At 41.4% G+C, this 24,299-nt stretch overlaps 1 protein-coding gene across 2 annotated transcripts in view; it reads right to left on the bottom strand.

Annotated features, from left to right (window-relative positions):
• Nucleotides 1-9,432: 9,432 nt before the first annotated feature.
• Nucleotides 9,433-24,299, bottom strand: part of erbin (erbb2 interacting protein) — a 56,259-nt gene continuing 41,392 nt past the window's right edge. The window contains exons 14-27 of one of the 2 annotated variants that reach the window (XM_080047188.1): nucleotides 24,025-24,094; nucleotides 22,207-22,306; nucleotides 20,164-20,285; nucleotides 19,718-19,888; nucleotides 19,054-19,233; nucleotides 18,602-18,719; nucleotides 18,244-18,418; nucleotides 16,770-17,775; nucleotides 15,998-16,471; nucleotides 13,806-13,859; nucleotides 13,470-13,595; nucleotides 12,965-13,057; nucleotides 12,765-12,839; nucleotides 9,433-12,677 (exon numbers count right to left, since the gene is read on the bottom strand). In XM_080047188.1, the coding sequence (XP_079903314.1) occupies nucleotides 12,570-12,677; nucleotides 12,765-12,839; nucleotides 12,965-13,057; nucleotides 13,470-13,595; nucleotides 13,806-13,859; nucleotides 15,998-16,471; nucleotides 16,770-17,775; nucleotides 18,244-18,418; nucleotides 18,602-18,719; nucleotides 19,054-19,233; nucleotides 19,718-19,888; nucleotides 20,164-20,285; nucleotides 22,207-22,306; nucleotides 24,025-24,094 (2,872 nt within the window). In that variant the 3' untranslated portion in view covers nucleotides 9,433-12,569. The remainder of the gene's footprint in view (nucleotides 12,678-12,764; nucleotides 12,840-12,964; nucleotides 13,058-13,469; nucleotides 13,596-13,805; nucleotides 13,860-15,997; nucleotides 16,472-16,769; nucleotides 17,776-18,243; nucleotides 18,419-18,601; nucleotides 18,720-19,053; nucleotides 19,234-19,717; nucleotides 19,889-20,163; nucleotides 20,286-22,206; nucleotides 22,307-24,024; nucleotides 24,095-24,299) is intronic. The other variant, XM_080047189.1, reaches the window with a different exon arrangement.

Below are 24,299 nucleotides of genomic sequence, written 5' to 3'. Positions count from 1 at the left end.
CCTGTTTGCGAGACCTGTCTAAATTCGAATATTTGACACCTGATCGCTTGGAAAACTTTTACCGGACAACAAACGATTGCAAAGCTGAACTGAAAGAAAAACTTAAAGAAAACTAAAGCAACATCTACCTGCTGGATTAATGGCTGCTAGCGGACCCCCGGAGCCCCTGATCACCATGGTCGGACGGTGGATCAGAGCCTTGGCAGGTGAGATATCTGATCATTTCATGCCAAATGCATTAATTTATCATGCTTAAACCCCTCAAAAGGATTTTTTAATCATGTTATTTAGGCTAATTGAATTGAAAATAAGAGAATGAATAATATTAACTTTGGTCGATTAGGAAAACACAATTTTGGTTGAAATTTGACGTTTTTCTCGGTGTAAAATGATAAGTCTATTAGATGGTCAACATGTGCTTAATTTCCCGCGAGGTGTGGAATGAGTTAACAGTTGTGAAGTGGTTTGAAAATACTCTTATTTTTGTTTGAGGGCAACTAAATTGGAAAACGTATCGTCAAAAAATATGTGGGAGAAAGAGATGGCGAGAGATATTTTCAAATAATGCCAAAAAATATTTTTCTCAAATAATGCCAAAAAATATTTTTCTCTGGTGCATCATGGATACGATGGAACTTTTAGGAGGTAGTCAGAACGTGCGTGCTCAAACGAACCAGTGCGCGTTCGCCTGTGTGGATATTCGAGTTTGCTGGTTTGATTGATGACGTTCCAAAAAATGAATTCTGCAATTTTTTCTTTGGTAATTCTCGAGATATTTTGATATAGATGGGATGGATTAGATTGGTTTGTCTTGCTTGTCATTGTGTGCGTCCTGCGTCCAACATACTACGTCTCATGATAAATAAATCATAAATTAAACAAATAGGACAAAAACCAAATATAAGTAAATATCTTTCCATGCCAAGAAGCACATGTTGCCATGTTAGAGTCCTGTTGTTAATTACGCATGGTTTAATCAGGGTACCCACGGTTCAACGTGCGTAATTACGCAGGGAAACTTTTTGTCAACAATTTGGGATTTTAACACCGCTGATTGAATCCTGTGTGTAGACAGTGTTGTCAGCCTCTTAAAAACACACAGTTCCCACCCGGCCATGGAAGTCATCTCTCTACACCAATGAATATATTCAGAATTGTTTACCCTTTATTTATTTCCTTTATTCAAATGTATTTTTATTATAATTAAAATAAGATACAGACTACAGTGTGAGATAAGTGTGCCCTGTTGTTCTGACTAGGCACATTTTATCATTAGAAAAACGATCTGTTTTGTGAAGTAAAAACACAAATGTGAGCCCTGTTATTATGTGGGATTATGTGATGCAAGTATGTAGGTTAAACTGAAATGTATCTCATTAATTAAACTGGCAAGGCAGAAAAAGTTGACATATTAGTAGTAAACATCAAATCACTGCCACCATATCAAAGGCCTACTTTTTCAAAAAAGCAGAACTGCACAATTTCAGTTGTCAGTAATATTTGCGTTTTTTTTTACAAAGTGCTTGTTATGCATATTTACAGTGCAAATAGTGTGCACAAGAATATACCAGAAATGTTGTCCTACCTTTAAAACAATTATTAATATGGACTTCAAGCCTCATGTTTAAGTCTTTCCTTTTTTACATTCAGAAAGTAACTTTTGTAGACTTTTTTCCTTCCCCAGGTGGTAGCTTTTGGCCTTTGAGTAATGCATCCCGTGATGCTGAGGCTCCCACAGAGGACCTAGGTCCCCTTAGGTCCCCTCCAAACACTGAAGAGACTGCAGAGGCTGCTCCCACTGCCCCTCCCCGGGGGCAACCAGCCCCGTCTCTTCCTTCTTACTCTGTTGCTTACGCTTGCTGCACTGATTCCTGCTGCACTCCTGCTGCTGCTTGTCCTTTCGCTGCGCCCTGCTATGCTCGGGCCTATCCCTATGCAGACCCTTATGCTTATGCCTATCCCCAGTATGCTTACCCTCACGCTTACACCACTCCCTATGCCTTGCCTTATGCCTATCCTAATGTTAACCCTGCTGTTCCCCATGCTTACGCTAACCCCTATGCTTTTCCCAGTGCCTCTGCTCCTACTTTCGGTGTGGCCGCTCCTGCTTTTCCCCGTTTCTCAAATCCTGCTTTTCCCAGTGCCTCCGCTCCTGCTTTCGGTGTGGCTGCTCCTACTCTCCCTGTGGCCGCTCCTACTCTCCCTGTGGCCGCTCCTGCCTTTCCCCGTTTTGCCCCTTTTCCAGCAGATGCTCCCGTTGCCCGTGTCGCCCCTTGCCCTGCCCCTAGCAGCGATCCTGAAGTGGACCCAACGGTCCCCGAACTCGAGGCTTCGGTGATTGAGCTGCTGGCCAGGATGAGACAACGTGAAGAGGATTCCGGCTCTGACTCGGACTCGGACTGGAACAGCAGCGTGGGAGAGTCCGACATTGACGTGATGGGCCTGGATCCAGACGACATCAGGCAGCCCTCCCCGGAAGACTCTGGCCACCAGGTAGTGTAGTGGATGAAGTGAAAAAATTGTTCATGCACGTTTCTCTTGGGCCAAGGTTTGTAGAAAAATACCGGAGCCACATGAAAATCCAAAATGGCCGCCATTATGGCCACCATTTTCACCATAACATTTCACAGAAAGCTCAGAAACTAATGGTTTTGCTATCAAATCTAAAATTGTTGACCATGCGGAAGCTGAAGTTAACTCTTACCCTTCTCAGAAAACTTCTTTCTAGCAACATTCAAGATGCAGATATACTTTTATAAACCCATTTGTTCATTCAACCCTGTATTTCGGTACAAATAAATGCTCACCTAATCACTTGTGTTTTTTCAAAAAAGTGTCCCCAAAGGGATATGCATGCAAATGTTGGTGCTTGTATCACGTATTTAAACGATTCCTCATAAAAATGACATGTATCTGCTGTACTAAGGAGGTCCCGAGGTCTAGAAGAAGGTCCAGGGAGGAGAGTGATGAAGAGGAGGAGGAGGAGGAGGAGGCTGCTGCCAAGAGGCCGAGGTGGTCCCCAGACAGCGACTCAGAGTGACTCTGCAACACTGACAAACCTCATCCAAACATCTTCAAAGGTGTAGTAAGGTATTTGGAGAGGGCTAGCTTGTCAACTTTTTTTTTTCCAAATCTGTGAATATCTCCTGACGAAACGATACCTGTCCGTACTGTGTGTGTGAACTGAGAACATTCCAGTGTTGATGCTCACAGAGCCTAGGCTGCGCTTTTTCATCGCACACAGTACAGACATGTACCGAATCGGGAGGAAGATATTCATTGATTTTCACAACAAGCTTCTTCATAAAGCTATAGTGCTTAATTTTTTCATATATATTCCACTGCTAGCCCTTGCGTCTGGCAGGGCTGTAAACATCCCAGGTAGCGTCTTGCACTTGGGAAACCTCCTCATTTAAGACACGGTGGCTGGTGAAAGGTACGTGTAAAAATGCCTATTTATGAAGGAAAAAAGACCATGGAGAAAGGTGTAAGAATCCGGATCTAAGCCTCAGTATTTATTTGAGTAAATTGACAAGGCATGTTGACAGGACAGGAAAGCAGGAAGAAGACACGTCCTTCCCTAAAACACAGTATTATATTGTCTAACATGTCTACTGATTGGTTAAATCTTGTAGTCAGGCAGATTTCAGGGTCCTCCTCTTGTTTTCTCCTGGCCGAAACCAGAGATCATCGAAGTTGACCTCCCCAAGCCTTGAGAAGTTACCCAGACTTTGTTCTAACAGTTCCTCTGCCTTAGGAATGTTGCTATCTCATGGGACATCAGCTTCAGTTTTATGGCTAGTGTCTGACTATTGGTGTCCAAGCACCAAGGAAAAAGTGAGAACATTTATTCAAGTCAAATGTGACGAATATATCAATTGTTTAAATGATTATATACTGGTAAATGCCAATTAATGAGGGGGGGGCATAATATCATACAAATTAGAGTTATTTTTCCTAACACTGGATCGACGTTTTCTTTGGCCCTTGCGTCTGGCAGGGCAGTCGACACCCCGAGCATGTAGGAGGAAAACCTTTTATGTGGAAGTGTGGAGAGGGAGAAGAAGATGATGGGCAAAAAGTTGCAGAAAACAATTGAAAAACTAAGAATTCCACTCTGTTATCAACAAGGAAGCTCCACAAAGACTCAGTACTCTCCAGAGAGAAGCCAGGTGAGGCACGGATCACACTGGCTGGCTGGAGCAGTTTGGAGTTTTTAGTGGAGTTCATACAAAGAGAACCTGGAAGAAAAACCTCCAAGATGTCCTCCGTTAAATTAGGCTTAAGTCCAACATTCACTTAACATGGTCGGAAATCCCAGGTAGCGTCTTGCACTTGGGCAAACGTCCTCATTTTTGGCACGGTGGCTGGATCGACGTTTTCTTTGGCCCTTGCGTCTGGCAGGGCAGTCGACACCCCGAGCATTTAGGGAAAAGAAATGTAAGTAATGTTGTGTGGAGAGGGATAAGAAGAAGATGAGCAAGATGCTGAAAACAACTGAAAACGAACCAAAACATCTTGAGCACATCTTGTACTAGCTCCCACTGTGTGTGAGCTGACACATGTCATCATCCTTTACCACACCACACCTAAACATCTCAGAGGATGGATTCAGTGAATGAAGACTGGCCTTTGCGTCTGGCGGGGCTGCTGTCGACAACCCCGAGTAGCGTCTTGCACTGGGGCCTGTATCTATCTTCATAAAGCTATAGTGAGTACATTTTTCATTTCAATGAATGTCGGTTACATTCAAGCTATCACCACACAAGTTGACACACTATAGCTTTAACTCTGATGTGGGCTAGCCCTTGCGTCTGGCAGGGCTGTTAACATCCCAGGTAGCGTCTTGCACTTGGGAAACCTCCTCATTTTTGGCACGGTGGCTGGATCGACGTTTTCTTTGGCCCTTGCGTCTGGCAGGGCAGTCGACACCCTGAGCATGTAGGAGGAAAACCAAATATGTGGAAGTGTGGAGAGGGAGAAGAAGATGATGGGCAAAAAGCTGCAGAAAACAATTGAAAAACAAAGCACTTGGAAGCTCCACAAAGACTCAGTACCCTCCAGAGAGAAGCCAGGTGAGGCACGGATCACACTGGCTGGCTCTACTGGAGCAGTTTGGAGTTTTTAGTGGAGTTCATACAACTAGGAGAACCCAGAGTAAAAACCTCTTCAACTTAATTGAACAGAGTACATCTTGTACTAGCTCATTTCATCTTCCTTTACCACACCACACCTAAACATCTCAGAGGATGGATTCAGTGAATGAAGACTGGCCTTTGCGTCTGGCGGGGCTGCTGTCGACAACCCCGAGTAGCGTCTTGCGCTCGGGCCTGTATCCATCTTCATAAAGCTATAGTGAGTACATTTTTATTATAAATTAATGTCTACAGGCAGCTCTTGCGTCTGGCAGGGCTGTACCCATCCCAGGTCGTGTTTGGTGTTTTGTGCTCCCAACGGAGCCTTCAAGGCAGCGCTGGTTAAGGTGAGGGGATAGGGCCTTCCAGGCAGGGCTGGTTAAGGTGAGGGGATAGGGTCTTCCAGGCAGGGCTGCCTGGGAGGCTCCGTTGGGGGCACAAAACACCATCGGGCATCCCAGGTAGCGTCTATCACTTGGGAAACCTCCTCATTTTTGGCAAGGTGGCTGGATCGACGTTTTCTTTGGCCCTTGCGTCTGGCAGGGCAGTCGACATCCAGTGCATGTAGGAGAAAAAAACGTTGCAATGTCGTGGAGATGATGTGCAGAAACTGCATAAGACAAATGAAAAACTAAGCATTTCACTCTGTTATCAACAAGGAAGCTCCACAAAGACTCAGTACTCTCCAGAGAGAAGCCAGGTGAGGCACGGATCACACTGGCTGGCTCTACTGGAGCAGTTTGGAGTTTTTAGTGGAGTTCATACAAAGAGAACCTGGAAGAAAAACCTCCAAGATGTCCTAATTTAATGGATCACATCTTGCACTAGCTCAAAAAATTCACTTAACAGGTCCGGAACAAGTTAGTACAGTAAGAGCCTCTGACATGGGAAGCCAGTGACTTAGACTAGGCAAAAATATAAAGACAGGGAGAGCATTGAGTATTGTTGTTGTTTATTGTTATTGTTGTTTATCCCTTTAATAGCTCATTCAATCATTCAAAGTCTGTCTTACTAACCTTTTACTTTTATCTCTGAGTTGCTGCTCTTCACTATGGACGGAGAAGGTATGTACGAGCTTCTGACCTAAAATAGGAGAAAATATAAAGACGGAAACTGACGTCTGCTATTGTGTAAACTAGCAATATATCTGTTAATACATATAACAAGTCAAATAGTATCTGTCTGTCTTACTAACCACTTTTTATTGACCCCTCCCTCACTCCAACACCGAGCTGCTGCCGTTGAGAGATTATAGCGCCCCCCTGTGGACTAAAGTGGTAGTGTTTTTACTGCTGTAGTACATTATGGACTAAAAGGTTTCATCAGAGCCTCAGCTTGTGTTACACATATAGATGGGTCTCTGATGAGGCTATAGGCTAAAAAGGTGAGTGTGAGCTTCTGACATGTTGAAAAAGTGACTTGGAATCAGCTACAAGAGGTAGAAAAGTGTCTTTATTGTATTGTAAATGTGTTGATACATGTGGTATGCTCATCTGTGCTTATCCTGTTTTTCAAATATTGTCTTACTAACCAATCAATTTTTATCTCACTTTACACTCCTACACTTGAGCTGCTGCCGTTTGTCATGGAGAATAACAGGTGACGAGATACGAGCGTCACACTCTTAGTACAAATGATCTACTGCATACTGATTAAATCATTCAATTTGATACAATTTTTTTTGAGAGTTTATAGATTGTTAATCTTACTAATCGTTTTTTTTTCTCTCTCATCTAACTGGACCACCTGAGCTGCTTGTCTTCACTGTGGATTCTAACCAAGAGACTCAAAACATAACAAAAGCGATGTGTACCTGTATGTAGACTATAGAGAAGTATTGCAGTAAGAATGATGCACGATATGACCTTGCGACTTTATACACACGGCTCTAGCCTTTCCTGTTTAGTCCAAATACGTTTTAAATAATTCAAATATTGATCTAACTCATTCTGTTGTGCTAGTCATTTATTTTGCAGAGACTCAACAATCCTTGGAGGTATCCTTCACAACAAAAAGTTTGCTGACTCCATATCAGATCAGAAGGACATCTGACCACAGGACAAAGCCTGTGTTTCAGTCAACTAAATCACTAATCAGTTTATTTAGATTATACACCTATCTCTAGATACAGTAGAACATAGCATAGCTTACATTATTTTTTAAATAAATTTCATTCAATAAATCACTTAGATATTAACATGATACTGTGTGTTGGGAGTTTTTTTTCTTTCAAATTAGATGTTAATGTGAAGCTTTTCAAATAGTGACTCACTGGTAGATGTCACACGATGTAAAGTGGGTCAACTTTAAATCATAGTGAACTGTTCCGTGCAAAATATAAGTATTCCAAAAATTAAATAATTATTTTGGTTTTGTAAAACAAATGAATGCTTTCTCTACACATAGGCCTACTAAACAAAGTGAATATCTACTTCATAAAAGTATATAGCCATGCTGGCAGATGTGAGGGTGTGATGGGTAGTACGCAAACAATAATGGAGGGATGACTAATAGATAAGTTAAAAAAGAAAGCAAAGTTTGGCCTGAAGGTGGCGGCAGAGGTACGGCCATGTTAAAACAATCTGAAGGGGTTTTTCTCTCATGCTCAGGGGCCTCATTTATAAACGTTGCGTACGCCCAGAAGAGGGCGCACGCCAATTTCTAAGCAAATATTGGGATTTATAAAAACCAAACTTGACGGGAGATGTGCGGTCCTCCACGCAAACTCTGACCCATGCGTACGCACAGAAAGTGGAGAAAGGAGAAACGGCGACTCCGTCGGCACATGTATGAAGTGCGAGAACGAATGTGTTTGTGTAAAATGTATCCAGATAGGCCTATTATAAGCCATGTAGGTCTATCATATATTGGGAGTTCCTTTGCAAAACGGATGAAGCCATTCTTACAACTAATGAACAAATGCCTCCACAGATTTTTCCATGGAGTGATACCAACAAAAACAAAACGAATTAGGATCTTAAATAGCCTACAAACGGAGACATATGAGTGCAAATAAAAACAAAATAGCAACGTTCGAATAAACTCTGCAGTTATCAAAGAATAACCTATCTGCATGTTGTGGAATTAATTCTGATAATATTGAGGTGGAATACAGCCTATTACTTTTACACTGACGCTGTTCTCGATGCCTCAGTCAGGCAGACAGGAGTGCACCTTTTCATACACTAATGATAAGCCTACTGTACATCACATAGGCTACTGTGATTTTTTTCACGGCTTTTAGTCCGTTTTATCTATGTGTTTTTCTTTGTGTTTAAGCACGTCGCAATTGTGTTTTGAAAGGGACTGTGAAGTTTATTATTAACCCTCCGCCGCCCGTCACTGCCCCTGGATGAATTCTCCGAATCTGTATCTCATGGGGGGTCTCAGTGCCCCCCGCTCGTGGCACAAACACTGTTGTGTGAGGATATGCACTTGTTTGCGTCCACTTTTATGTCGGATCACTTCTTTTTATTTCGGCCACAGCGTTCACAGAGATCGCCACAGGCTGCACTCTATCGCCTTTACGCTCACACTGCCACCAAACTATATTTTCCCTGTTCGCCACTTCTCCAACGGGTACTTCGGGGTGACCGCAGTGATCCACACCGTGTGGAGTTTATTTTTCCATTTCCCTTTCAGTCGGCGATTGCCACTACCGCCTTCATGCACTCAGTAAATGATATTAATTCGGGCGTGTCGATGACTATGTATGGGTAAATATGGGCGGTACGTGAAGCCCGCAAAGGCTGCGCCACATTTAGAGTTGATTGTGATTTATAAAGGGAAACAGGCGTAGGACGTGAGTGCGCACTGTTTTATAAATCCGAATATTTTTGTTCGCACGTACATCCTACATTTCTTCCGTACGTCAGCTTCCACGTGAATCCCACGCAAAGCTTTATAAATGAGGCCCCAGCTCTTTGATGGCTGCTCTGTGTACACCGCCCGGTATAGTCTGTTTGCCAACATCTTATTATGCATCAACAGTAAATAATTATGGGAGAAAAGAGAGGGAGCTCAAAAATTGACAAAGCAGGCATTCATATCAGTAAACCCATCAGGACAATGCATGAAGTACTGACTTGACTGTAACAGGCCCTCAGCCTTAAACTGACTTAATACAAAACAAAGGTCACTTTATACGTGTTACACTGTAAACACTGCAGCCTAAATACATACATTTGTCCTGTGCCTTGGACTGTACATTTGTACATCATGTACTGTGTTATTCATTCACTGCACTTGTAAAAAAAAAAAAAAAAAATCCAGGTGATGAAATTAAGACAAAGCAGAATTCTCTTTAAAGAGCATTAGTTTTATTTTCCACAGGTTACTTCAGAAACTGGTTGCTATGTACAAAATCTGGAATGTTGGGTAAATGCATATCAATCATCTCACTGTGGCCTTAGAAACACTAGCTATACATTAAAACGGGTGCCTCTGCATTGCAATTTATTGCTGGTTTTACAATCGCAAGTCACTAATGCCATTATTAATTATTTTCGCATTTTTTTTTAAAGAGTATTTACAATTTGATTAGTAATGTCTAAAAACCACAGAAGGCTGCTAAATAAATAAGAACAATACGGGAGCATAAGAAACAGACCAACGTGGATGAAAAAAAAATAAAATAAATGCGAAAAATGTTTTTATCTCCCAAGATTGTCTACAATATCAGACTGCATGTTTTTTTTTGTCATGAATAATAAAGTGACCCACAGAAAAGTTCCCCCTACTCTTAAAAAGTCAACAGAAATCCCCAACAAAATTAAAACAAATAATATCAACAATTCATCAGTGTAAAACGCTACACGTTCTGTGAGAAATCTGGGCAATGCACATTATATATAAGTGTGTGAATAAAATTTGACCAATTTTAGATTTTAAAATTACGACTCCAGCTTCACTTACAACAGCTACCTTTTAGACAGTGCGACTAATATCATTTTAAAAAGAGATATTTCATTGTGTTAACTAGCACAGTGTTTTTCATTTTGGTTTTGCACAAAATAAGGGCTTCAAACTTAAAACTACATGCAGGAAGAGAACAGCCGACGTGACAATCCACTGTATAAAAGTAGAGGGAATGACGTTTGCTGAAACACAGTCTATTATTATATATTGTACAAACAATTCAGTGGTCACAAATGTGCTGTAAGAATCAACGGGGGCCATTTTACTTAGTATGTGAATCTTATCATTTCCATGCGCTTTAGGAAATACGTCTCACTGAATAGTTATTTACAAGCGGATGAATGTTAACGGAGAGCTTCACTGAAACACATGAGGTGGACTCAAGAGGTAGAGGCAGCGATTCTGGAGAACGCTTGTTGTCAAAATGAGTGAATATCTCCTCACTATCTGCTACCTGTACGCACTGCCCCACTTTCAGAGCCTAGGCTGTGTATTAACACTGGATTTCATTTTCAGTGTACACACACACACACACACAGTACAGACAGGTAGCGGATCGTGAGGAGATATTCAATGATTTTGACAACATTCTCAAGAATCGCTGAACCCACCTTTTAAGACACATTTTTTCTTCCAACAGTTCTTTGACAAACATGAGGAATGTTTTGAGATGCAGCTTTGACTGGAGACGTTTTTTTTTCTTTTTTTTGCTTTATCCCAACAGTGTGTGTGGATTATTTTGCACATGAGGAGTTATGGTAATGTTAGCAAGAAAAACAGTAAAAAGCCTTGGGCAAAGTGACACAAACATTCACTTTTACACAATGCAGAGAAGTATTTTAGTTTTTTATGCACTACCACATACATATATTTCCTGTGCTATTTCATTAGAAAAAAGACAGATTTTTCACAATATAAAAATCATGTAAAATCATCAGGGATTTCTAAAATGTTGTTTTTTAAAAAAATGCTATTTTTTTTTCTGAATGAAAATAAAGGCTTTGAATATTGCTTTTAAGCCAGTATGCTGCAAATGTACTCGGATGGTTTTGAATGCGAATATTGCTTGGGCAATGGGGTCAATGGTCCTCCCCTATTCAAACAGTTCAAGGTCTATGGCACTTGACAACTTGCTTTCTCCCAACTCTACTCTCTGTACAGCAAAGAGAAGAAGAAAAAAATAATAATTGAGAAACTGCTCCCAAAGTGATGAATAAAAAGCATGATACAATTATTTAATAGACACAAAAGGCAAACTGTGGTCTTCTCCCATGTTAAAAAAACAATAAAATAAAACTACCAGATGTTGAAACCCCTGCAATATAACTCGACTACTCATGTCACCAGCGCCAAACAGCTCTTAAGCCCTTTCAAAATAAAACTTGTTGACATGATTTTATTCACATTTCTTTCTCGAGTTGTCAACTGCTTTTGCCTTCTAGCCACAATTTCCAAACTTGCTTTGGTTAACTAGCATAACCGCCGATTCTCTCTTTCTCTGCTTAAAATCAAGGAATCGTTTTCACATTTTTGGGGAAATTCATGAAATCTATCTCATCTCTAGCAAAAATTCCCAAAATGTTGGACAATAGTTTGTGACTGGCAAAGCAGATTAAGGCCGAACAAACAACTCTATTCTCCCTATTATCCCATTGTTGCAATTAACTTTTTCCGTTGTCCAGTTTCATTACACGATCACATACAGACTGCATTTCTTCGGTTTTGATACGTTTGTATTGCGAAGGATTTTTTTCCACCCACGCACACAGCAAAGCACAGGTAGTGTTCTGGTTGGGTGATATGCTGAGTGGTTGCTATGGTGATATCTGGGAAGAAGAGTGGTACGCTGGAAGGTGTTCACAGGTTTTCTGGAAGCAAGTGGTGGATGATTTTCCTCTTCTCAAACTTTTTTTCGATTTTGCCAGAAGAAAGAAAAGAAATTCTCTCAAAATGGCCTCCTTCCTTCATCTACATTCGTCTCCACATGAAAAGCACGTAACATTGTCCCTCCACATCAGAACGCACGGCAGACCAGGACATGGTTTCAACATCTTGAATTAAAAAAATTAAAAAGGCAAAATTGGATCGACTGAAGCGAGGGAGGGAGCCCTGCCCCCTAGTGGTCAATTCATGTCAATGCCACAGAAATAAAAAAAACTAAATAAAATGTTGTTGAGAATTGGATAAAAAAAAATCAAAGGATGATCTGTACAGAGACCACAGTAAGTATTTGCTTCAGAGCACGTTCATATCTTCAGCTTCTTCTGTATAAAAATATATATACCACAGTGATGGCCTTTTGAGGACTCGTACTTGCAGAGGGTTTTTGCCACCGCCACCACTGTCTCACTTTGATCCACTACATTCAGTGGTTTTCCCCGTTTTAAATCAAGGCTATGCAGATCTTCACTATAAATAGTCCCAACAGGCATCGACACATCAGGCTCCTCTGTGTAGAAAAATATTGAGAGTCAAAGTTAATCTCTCTGTTCGTCTTCAAAGGTCAAGTTTGAGTTTCTACGCTTGCATTTCTCTTATGATAATCATATCCACAGTGTTTGGAAATGTCTTCAAGAGGGCCACTGCATTCCCATGATCGATATTCACAAAGCTGTATCCATTGGCCTGTGAGAATAGACAGACATTTTTTTCAGGTTAAAAATGGAGAAAAATCTTAATAAAAATGTCAAAGAGCTTGGTGATGTTTTGTACCTGCATTATTTTATCTCCGGGCTGAAGAACGGTGCATGCCGGTCCCTCAGGTTGAACCCTTGTTACAAATATACCCTGAAAAGATACGCAAAATAGAACATTTAAAAGCATTTTTCTGGGATTTTTTGATTTCATATATATGGATGTACAGTAGAATTATTTTTGTACGATGCTATAAATAAGAATAAAGAAGTCCATACATTGTCGTCCGGTCTAAAAGGATTTCCGCGGCCTCCCACTCCTCCTGATATACTGAAACCCAGCTCTGGATTCTTCTCCACTTTCACACGGAACTGAAACACACCCACACACTTTCATTAGTCACTGATTTACCGTCATTCACTGTTAATGACACTAGTTTTACTTTAAAGCCACAGCAGCAGTCAAGGGTCCAGGTATCAATACACTGGCTGGTTATATATTGAAACAACATGACTAACATGTTGGTGAATTAACAACAGGTCTAAGAACAAAGGGTGTTGCTGTACAGATTGTAAAGCCCACTAAGGCAAATTTGTATTTGTGATGGTCTGTAGAATTGCTTTAAATTGATTTAGATCTGGACCTCAAACTGGGATAACACTCGTGTTTTTGTGAACTTGTGATACATGTCGCACTATTCATTAATTCAAACTTCAGCCAACTTTCTTTATTTTTTTGGCACTATTTTCACTATTTCTCAGAGTAATTGCCCCCATCCTTCACCTCTTGCTGCAGTGTGTCCTGCTGGATGCGCGGGGGTCCCGGGGGCGGATGAGAGACTTTGAGCATCAGGTAATCTATGAGCTGCTCTCTGGAGGGGTGGCGGGCCATCGGAGCCTGGCTGCTCATCTGAGGACGCAGAGCGGACAGAACACAAGCACCGGTTGGCTTTTGTTGTGGACTCATTGTGTCGCATTATGATCGATAGTGTTGCGGTTAACCTTAGCATTTTCTACATTAGCCATTATACTCTGTTTCAGAGTGTTGCACTGCTAGTTTTCAAGTTTGACTTAGACAGTTTTTGCTCTGCAGCTGAATGTCCGTAGACAATTAACCTACTTTTCTGGGGTCCATTGTGTAGCTCTGCTGCCCTTGGGGACCAAACACATCATCCTGAAATAGATTAAAACATTTTACAATATTAACACAATACCCAAATTTACTCCACTGAAACTCATTCATTAAGAAAATATAAAAGACAGACAAATTAAAGACAATTAGATAGTGTCGTTTTTCACATCTACTAATGACATTAAGTAATGATGTGTTGCTTTAGTGAGGGAATAAGGGACACATCAGATTAAAATGATTTTAAAATGAGATTAAACTGTGCTTAGTAAATTCCTATTCAGACAGTAAGCAGCGTGTAATTCTTGCCGGAGATAAAGTGAATCTTAAATGTTAAGTAGGGAAGGGGTTATACAATACTCTCCTCCTCTACTGATTCTAAGACCCGCTTTTCTAAAACCCACTCAGACACACTTCTTCTAGCACTTACCTCGTGCAAACACAGCTTTCAGCCCCACACACACACAGTGAGAGGGTTATGAAGTGATTCTGAAGTGATCAAAAGCTGAAGTGAAGGCAGTGAACGGTCAAGGTAAGGATGTTTAAAGTGCATTTAAAAGGAGAAAGAAAAATCATGTAATGGTTGCCGAGATGAATTACAATCACAGAATGATTGGAGTGTGGTGGGTTGGAGGGATCACGATCACATTGTTAAAGACCCTGACAGGTTTAAAAGGGGCTGTTTTTGTACCATGTATTACCCTGGTATTATGACATAACTCATCATTAACTTGGACTGCGTTATGAAAAGATTGGCCTGAAAAAGTCTAAATTAATTTCCTCAAACAAGCCTGTTACATCACAGCTTTGGTGTCATTCGGATTTAAGAGAAAATACAGACGTGCTGTAAAGGCCTGTGTCCACCTAGCGGGGTTTTCACTGAGCAACAGCGTGTTTTTACAGTCGTTCTTAATGACAAAAAAAAAACGTCACTGGTGTTTCTATGAGATTTTGTGATAGAAACAAGACGCACAATCAGTGTTTTCTGTCCATGCTAGGTGGACACGCACAAGAAATACAAGCCTTTCTTAATCGCTCTGCAGTCAGATCTCAGTTGTACAGATCTATCTTTCTTAGAGGTAGCAATGACACTAAACCCATTGGATGATGATGGTACAAAGAATAAGTAGGCCCCTTTTTAAACTAGCGTTATGCTAACAGGAGCTACACAAAACACTTGGTTAGGATCCATCAATCTTTGGCTCAGAGGAGACATAAGATGAACTGGAAAAGGTTTTTGGTTGTTGTGAGAAATCAGACATTAGGAGGGGAAACATACTTTCACTTGCCCATGAAAGGACAAAGTGAAAGATGGCGCCGGAGGGTAAGGGATCACTTCTCAACACGGAGGAGAGAAGGGAACAGACATTTCATATCTTCTAAAAGGATGTGAAACTAGCAGGAACTGTTAGCCGTGGCTCGTTATGAGTAACAGCGGGCTAACTTCACGCTCACACAGTACTCACACAGAAGCCCATTGCTCTGTAGTGCTGTCCGTCCCTGGCACTAAAGACCAGAGAGCCTTGGCTGGCATGCATATCCCTAATGCTGCCGTAGTGAGACCAGCTCAGCGGAGCGTTATGGCAATTATAGGAGCGAGACAGCGCATTCTGAACAGAGAGGACAACACACGGACAACAAGCACCAAGCCACATGTCAGCGAGCGGCGATGGCCATGCAATCCACCAAATGAGTGGAGACATAGAAGACATAAAAACAAAACGAGGTTTACAAGCATCAACAGACAAAGCATGCAGTGATTCACAAATATATTGCAGACAGTTGGGTGTAGCAGGTGTTGGAATAGTCCATATTGAAAAGGGTAAATTCAGCAAAACAAAAAATAAAATTAAGTTGCTTCATAAAGTGGTTGCTTCATGAGGTGGCATATGTTGATCAAAAGCATTACAAACACCACCAACACCATTACAATACACTGGATGAACACCAATTCAAACCTGAAACTGTAAGAATGAGTCAGAGGACCAACAACAAAACAGACATTGAATCATAAGCCCCTTTCACACAGGCAGACCTTTGCCAGCATTGTGCTGGAATGAGTTGCAGTTGTGAACAGTGAACATTAATATTTGTGCAGGAATGTAAAACCAGTAATTTGCTGGGAATTACATATCAACTTGTGATCCATTTCATCTTACTACAGCAGTACTTTTTTATTTTACCTTTTCCATTTTCTTGGCCTCGATGTGCCTCATCACCTGGTCTCTCCAGTCCTGAGGGACCCGCCCGGCCCCCACTCCTCCCGGGCCGTCCAGCAGTGAATGTTCAGACCGGGCGTTGGGCCTCTTGCTGGGGCTGCTCTGCTGGTAGTTAAAATCACTGACGGACATGGTTCTCTCTGGGAGCTCGTGGGGCTGCAGCTGTGGCACCTTGGCGAAAGGCCTTGAACCTCCGGGCACGTCTATGCTGTAGGTACGGGCCGATAGGGGCCTCTGCATGGCGTGGGTCATAGCTAGTGGGCCCCGGGCTAGAGTATGGATGTCTCTGTATGTCATGTATTCCCCTTCGGGCAGTTGCATTCGCCTGGGGTCGCCCATGGAAGCTGTTGACGCGGTGCTACTTTGCCTCTGTAGAGTGCTGCTTCTGGGCTGGCCAGATAGTCTGTCCATACCCCACATGTCCCCCCTCTGCTGGCCCTGTAATAATAATAAAAGATTATTATTATATTATAAACTTGTTCAAGAAAGGAGGACGATTATTAATTTGTATCCAAATAAAAATTCTCATATACTAATATTTTCTTGCACCAAGTTAGGAAGAGAAACAAGTAGCAGCATCGGTATTGATCAACGATACCCATACATTATAATAGTTTGACACTTAACAGTTAAACATGGCAAAAAATACAGCGAAAATGGGCAGATATTTAGTCAAAAATAGATAAATAAAAAAAATTAAGTGGAGTGATAGGGGGAGTTACGAGTGCAGATGTACCTGTATCGGATACGGAGGGGCCTGGTTGCGGTTGGAGTAGTTGGTGTTGGCGAGTGAGTGTGCAGGAGGGGGAGGGAGGTAACCTTGGTGATCTGGGGGGGGCATGGACGTGCGCTGGGTCCAAAGTCCGTCTTTAGGCACGGAGCTGCTGGTGTACTGTATGTTGTACTGTGGAGGCGGGATGCCCATTGCCATGCTAGAAGACACTGGGTATCTGCTGGTGCTCATAGGGGGCTTAGAGGAAGAGAGAAGGTCCGAGGAAGATGCTGAGGAGCCTGGGTAAATCTGGAGGTTCTGGTCGTTTAGTAACTGACTGGCCGACTTGCTCCTAACAATGCTTTGGCCCTGAGCTCCAAGCCCAGGCCCGGGCCCAGCGCCTGCCATTCTAGTCATCCCCGATGTGTCACCCCCTTCTCCGTCAAAGGAATAGACTTTCAAGCCTCCTGAATCTATGTTGGTGACACTGTGAGATTTCATCACCTGTTGTAGATGGGACCTTTTCTCTGGAGACAGTTCCTCTGTGCTGCGGGACAGGGACATGTCACTGCTGGCTGTCACGCCTGTCGACGCCACACGCACACCAGATGTCCCTTCCCTGATCGCGAGGCTATTGAAGCATTCACTCACACTGCCCTGCTGGTTTCCATTCAGAAAATGCTCCATATTGTCATTACTAAAACCCTGTTTGCCGCCTAAGTCGACGGGGGTTACCGAGCCGTTCTTGGCTTTGTCCACGTCGTCAAGCCTGAGCATATTGTCGGTGGGTAACTTGGATACGTTCATGTTGATCTGGTCCCACTTGGTGTAGCTTTCTCCCATGCCGTTGTTAATGCCCTTCTCGATGAAGGCCAGGCGGGCCTCCATGGAGAGGTCGTAGACGCCCAGTTTCTCTGGTGGCGTCTGCTGGGTCTTTAGCAGGGTTTGAAGAGACGTTGCGGAGCCGTTACCGTTATGATTTAGGAGAGGAGTGTTCTCTTTAGGCTGGTTCATGTTCTCATCTTCTTGCCTGAAACAAAGAACAAAGGAGGTGCATCAGATTTTGTAAAAACCGCAGGAGGAAGGCTCTACTTTGTACTATATTTATCCTATCACACATTGCACTGCGACATGAACTTCTCCAAAGTTTACCCAGGTTAGCTGTAAGTGTGAACACAAATGTCGCAGTTGTCTACAACACTAGACTAAACCCGGGTGGCCCCCTAGTCCTAAATCCGGGTCGGGAGATGGGGAGCTGGCATATCGATACTATGAGACTGGTGTGTGACCGAAAAAATTATCGCATAAGTCCAGTCGCTGCCCCTCTCCCAAATTACCGGGACTAATACCAACATATGAACACATCCCACATGGACAGTAGTCTCCTGCTCTGTGATGAATGCCTGAAAGGGCAAATCAGCACAATCTCCAAATCAGATTCTCAGAATATGTTCTCCCATGTGTGAAAGGGGCTTATATGAACACAATTGGTACCAACCGGCTTTTTGGTAGGAAGGGCATCTTGGCCTCTCTCTCGGGCGTACACAGAGAGTTGTCCTGGCTGCTGTCAGTGGTCAGAGACACCGAGTCGGACATACGCGATGGCGATGAACAGTTACTGTTGTTCTGGTTGCTGTTGGCAACAGTATCATCCAGTAAAGAGTCCGCGTCATCTGTTGACCAGAAATATAACAGTCAGTAAAAAATATCTAGACATTGTTACTTTAATTTTAAGTAGAATTTCTAACTCAGAATAGTAGATTTGTTTAATTATAAAAAGGGGAGCTTCTATCACCTGCACAATGACAGCAGCGACTCAAAATAGTGTTTTTTTAAAATTCAAACTAATCATTTACCTTTTTTGTCCTTACTTAAAGTCACTACTTTCGGCTGGTTGATGGAGATCTCAATGAGAGGCGGTCTCATCTCCGCAATCTTCATCTCCTCCTCTTCATCAGAAAGCTCTTCAGAATCCTGAAGACAAACGCAATAGTCTCAAAGCTGCATCTTGGTCTATTTCTTGTTTGTGAAATTGTGAGGACAAAGTTACTTTTATTTTCAATTTTAACTTTTTATCTACCACAGTGAGTTAAAAAGGAGATGTATTACCAAAACAAAAGTATATGCAACAATACTAATAAAACAAACAATACATGCACATACACATTAAAAAAACAAAAAAAAAAACAAAAAAAAAATGCAAGTGTAAAGAGTAGCAGCAAAATAGAGGACAGGGGGAAAAGAGAAGAAAGAAGCCATATTTGGTATATATGACTAAATGATTTCTCGTGCTTAACACTAAGCATACCTCCAGTGTGTCCTCATGGTTCATCATAGAGCTGCCTAATGATTTGAGTGTGGCTTTCTGAGAGCTGTAAGAGTCTGAAGTATCTTTTGATTCTGTTTCAGATGGGGATGTGGCACATGTGTAGGTCGATAATTGGGACTCCTCTGATGCCAGGCCGTTAGGACAGGGAGCTTCTATCACCTGCACAATGACAGTATGGATGGTGGTCATATATATGTTAACGATGGTTGTTCACATGCATGTAGAATATGCAGTAGGATTGGGTGGTATATTTTTTGATACCTTAAACCTTCCCAAAATTCTACCCTGGTACACAGTATGAGTGTTGGGTAAATCCTATTTCTACTTCAACTGTAGACTATGTGTTTTAGTTTCTGGCCTAACACTGCATTTTACAAGATTAGATTGAACTAATCACCATGAAGTTACCTTCGCCAAATAATCATTTTTACTGAACATTTTTACTGAACAGCCCTTGAACACATCACAAATTTTCATGACGTAATTAAAGGGATCCCGTTGCTATTTCTAAATACCACAAGATATGGTATTACCGCCCAACCCTAATATGTAGTGTGTTTGAGGGAGACAACTAAAGCAAGGTCAAATAGAGAAGCCAGGAAATGAAAGCGACAGTGGAATATCTCTTGTAGGTAAATCTGACCTTGACTCCCACGTCCTGCACTCCGATGTGGTTCCTCTCCACGTGTTTCTCTTTCCCTGATTGGTCTCCAGACTCGTCTTCCTTCAGCCTATGGGCCACAGACTGGGCCGTCTTCACCATGTTCTTCAGCTCGTCTGGGTACGGGGTGGGGTAGCGCTTCAGGTTGCCCTCCTGGAAGAGTTCAAATACACACAGATTTAGCATATAAATAATCTGAGATCTCAAAATTAACCATATTGGATTACTGGAATTTGTGAGTTTTTTTTTTTTTTTTCAATAATCTGCATTCAAATGAAAGCATTTTTAAGTAACAAAAGGACAGTATTTTCAAAGACTTAACCCCGTGTAGAAAAAGCCATCACAGAAATTAGATTGGGACACCATGATACACTATTCACATATTCTCCAAATCCCGAATCACATGAACGCATGTGTTTGACACTAACCCTTGGCGGCGTCTCCCTCTCGTCCTTGTCCTCGTCACATTCAAAGGCCACCTGAGCTCGGTGCTTGCGTTGCTCCTCCCACAGAGCTGGGTTGAAGCTCTCAGAGTCAGAGTTGGGGATGTCTGAAATAAAAGCGGGAATATGTTAGTTTTGTAATTCATCCTAAGTGTTTTAAAATTCACAAACAGGTCTAACTTTGACCACAAGATGGCGTAAGGATAAAATGAGGCACTGCAAGAAAATGTAAAAGCTGTGCAGGAAGTTCAAATTAGCAAACTGAACCATAAAATAATGAATTGCTTATACTTGGAAGTTGTTTTTCTAATACATTGCATTCAAATGAAAGCCTTTAAAAGTAATAAAAAGACAGGCATGAACCTATGCAAAAGAAACAATGTATAATCAAATACAATTTGTTACAGGATTTGCCCCTACTAAGCACATAACTCAACCTCACTCCTACATACTGGGGGGAGTGAGTTCAAGCAGTGTTGATTTTGATGACGCTTTCCTGAAGCTAACATTAGCAAAAAACAGAATGAGATATATTTGAAATTTGTAATTTCTTCCTTATTTTTTTAATAATTTAAATACATTTATGAAATATGATCTATGCTTTAAAAGACACTGCAGTGTGGTTTCCTGTGTTAGAAAGCTCTCCACACACACACACGTTGCGTAGGAAACAGCTATTGCAGTTCATTCTGAGCCAACAGCTAAGAACAGACAATACATTTCAAGAACTCTGTGTATTCACACTCTGGATGTCTACAACTCAACACCATAACAATGGTTGTTATGAGTCACCCAGTGTGTAGCTTCCATATCAACAAGTTATAAAACCTTATCGCTGCCGTCAGCTCATAACCGATCGCAGGAAACAAATTAAACCCTGTAGGAAAGATTCCAGTGAATAACTTGGGCGTATTTTCTGGTAATATGATGGTGACATTGTTGCAAATATCAAGCAGTTAAGGTGGCGTGAGCGATTGGGGAGAATGCTTCTGTCAAAATCTCTTTTTGTCAGGATCAATGATCAGCGACCTGTTTCTGCGCTGAAAAAAATATCCACCGTTAATACGCAGCCTAGGCTCTATAAACGAGCATGTTAGTAGTTTACGATGAGCCCCCTTTGCTTACTCATCCATTTACAGGGCTTAGATTTTATGTAAACTAGACCAGATTTTTTTCAGCGCATACACAATATGGACAGGTAGTGGATTGTGAGGAGATATTCACTGATTTTGACAAGAGATCTTGAGTCACTAATTACTCTTATCTTAAGATGCAAGAGGGTCAGCACAAGCTGTCTGGTGCAACACTAAACCAACCCAAACTAACAGGTGCTTGTTTAGGAGAAGACTACTGTTTCTCCTGCTTTGGTCTCATGTAACGAGGACCTCATTAAATATGAATACAGGATTCCTTGCAGGTGACCCACAAGTCTGCTGCAATAACAATGATGGTGGTAGTCATGGCAGCACCTGAGAATTTGACATTTAAAGGTGCATCTGAATTTTTTTTTAATGTCATGTAAAAGTTAATTTTTTCTCCATAATTTTATTCAAAAAGGGTAAACTTTCATAAAATCTAGATATATGAAACAAAGTGCAATAGGTACATTTTTTCTTCTTTTTTTAAAAATAAGTTGATAACAGTGCTCAGCTCTTAAAAAAGACAAATCAACAAATCAAAGACAGAATAACTAAAAAACCTAAAATGTCTAACTTTTGAAAAATATGTATATTCTATATTCAAGTTTCACTTATTTTGGTGACGTTTTTATTTCATATTGACCATCTTTCCACAAACATGGTCAGTATTTTTCCCCCCTATTAATTGTGCTCATATGAGTCATCCAAGTAAATGTATAATTGCCTGGTAGTAATGATTAACAAGCTTAAACCTTTAAGATTCAGCCCTGCAGCTAAGAAGTAATTGAGTCAAAACAGGTCGGAAACACTTGCAGTTTCTATGCCTGCCGGATGAACAATTACATTTATTATTAAAATATTGGAGTCTTGTTTGATGCACTGTACTTACACTCCTCAGTCCTGGTCTGCTGTGGGAACATGTAGTTGGTGAGCACGACTTTGTGCGTCTCTGGATCCTCCTCTTTCTGGAGAGGGATCAGGGGCTTTGACTGTTGGACACAGAAATTAGGTGTGAGTGTGTGCTATTTGCAATCAACGCTGCTTTGTCAAAAATAATGTGCACATTCACCCTAGGCCATCTGTACCATGGCCAAGTAAGTTTACCCCCTAATTCACGCTTAAGCACGGTACGAATCAACTAGGCCAAGTGTGAGTGCGCCGTGAGACACTACTTAAAGATATCTGGTTGTCTTCTTCCTGTTAACTTATTCCTCTATCTCTGTCCCCTTGGCCCCATCACCTGTGTCACAGCTGCCCAACAGTATCCGTGTCTGATTTCACACCCGATAGTGCGCTTTTAGTTCACTTGATTGGCACCCGATGCGAGAATGACACATGGGTTTGTTTTTCTGTCCTGCTCACACAACACGTCTCCTAAACCAAGGGGTCATATGAACTTGGAGTCCTTCTGTGCAGTTTCTTGTCTGTCTTGTTAAAGCTTGTAGCTTTAAAAGTGTGTAGCTTCTGTTGATCCCATGAATAATTCTGAAAACACTGTTGGTCTACATACGTATGAGAGATAAGCCGACGGTGATCGCGCATGGATTTAATTCCTTCTGTTGTACGTCCAGGCTTTTCCTTAGCAGTAGAATCAACAACTGAAACATTTATTGGGACACCAGTTTGTAAACGCTGCCATACTGACAATTACAGAGAGTGGCAGTGGCATGAATGCAACAGACATTCATTTATATGAGAAAGTTACGCACTATAGCTTTCATAATAGACAAGATAGTGAAGTACAGAAATGCCACATCATGTGTTTTGAAACATTTTTCACTATGCTATAGTTTTCTCCACCAAAGAAAAGCCAAGTTGTTGTTTTTTTACTGTAAAATGCCCAGAACAGCAGGCGAGACATGGGTTTTGAAGCTGGCTCCACTGTTTTTCTGCAGCATTCTAAAACGTCTGCAGTTTTTCCCAGTAAAAACAAAAACAAAACATTTAGGCAGTTGAGCAGAGACTTACAATAGCCCGGCTAGGATGAGAAAATGGCATGAATAATTGATTTTAGAATGCGGTGAGATTCCGACAGTAATTTAAAAATATTATTAAGCTTGGAAAACGCAAACACAATAAATCAGGATGCCACTGCAGTATCCTCTCTAACCTTCCTTTTGCCTTGGCACACACTAAAAACTACTTCTAAGTTTTGATACGAGTACGTCAAGAATTCCTTTCCCATATAAAACCATAGGGCTTTATCTTAGTGGGACTCCAAGCCACTTCCTGACACAGGAGCTGAAAAGACAAACCTTTCCACCTCCGATAGGCTTATCTTGTGTTCTGTTGAGGGCAACAGTAGCCAAGGCAAAAGCACAAATTTCAATCCCCGCAACATGCAATGTAACAATGACCTCTCTAGTAGCTGCAGCCTTTTCTCAGCACAAACCGTTATTCAGATTTGGGCCAGAGTTTTTGACAAGCTAGATTACCCTACTGTTATCCCTAAGTAAGTATTATAGTAAGGATAACATTTCACTTTCTTTTTAACTTTTAGGGTCTAACTGAAACTTGCATTACCATTTGGCACATTAAATCAAATGTCCTGCAAGTGGTTTACTACATTCACATGAGTTTTCTTGTGTGTCTTGATTAATATTTATCTGAATTTTGGTTTCACCATTTTTGAACAAGCTTTAAATGAAGCAAGACTTTTTGTTAACCCCTTATACTTATGATTTATACATAATACATGTGATCTTACCTGGTTTTCAGACAGCCACATTGCAGTCATCTGGTTCAGTTTAGTGAAACTGTAGGGAAGATTCTTTAATCTGAAGATTGGAACAAAGACAACACAGGTACTCAGTCATGTTGCATCAACATAGTAAAACACTCACAAACCCAACGCATTAATAAAAAAGGTAATAAAATGTCTTTTAAATTCATTGAGTACGGTAAATGTAATGTAAAAGGGCCCACTATAAAGTTAGGCTGAAGTCATATTTCATTATTTCTTTTTAAAAAACACTTTATTGC

This window comes from Ammodytes marinus (assembly GCF_949987685.1).
Source record: "Ammodytes marinus genome assembly, chromosome: 18".
NCBI lineage: Eukaryota > Metazoa > Chordata > Actinopteri > Uranoscopiformes > Ammodytidae > Ammodytes > Ammodytes marinus.
Note: the sequence above shows the minus strand (reverse complement) of the source record. Positions and strands in the feature narration are given on the sequence as shown.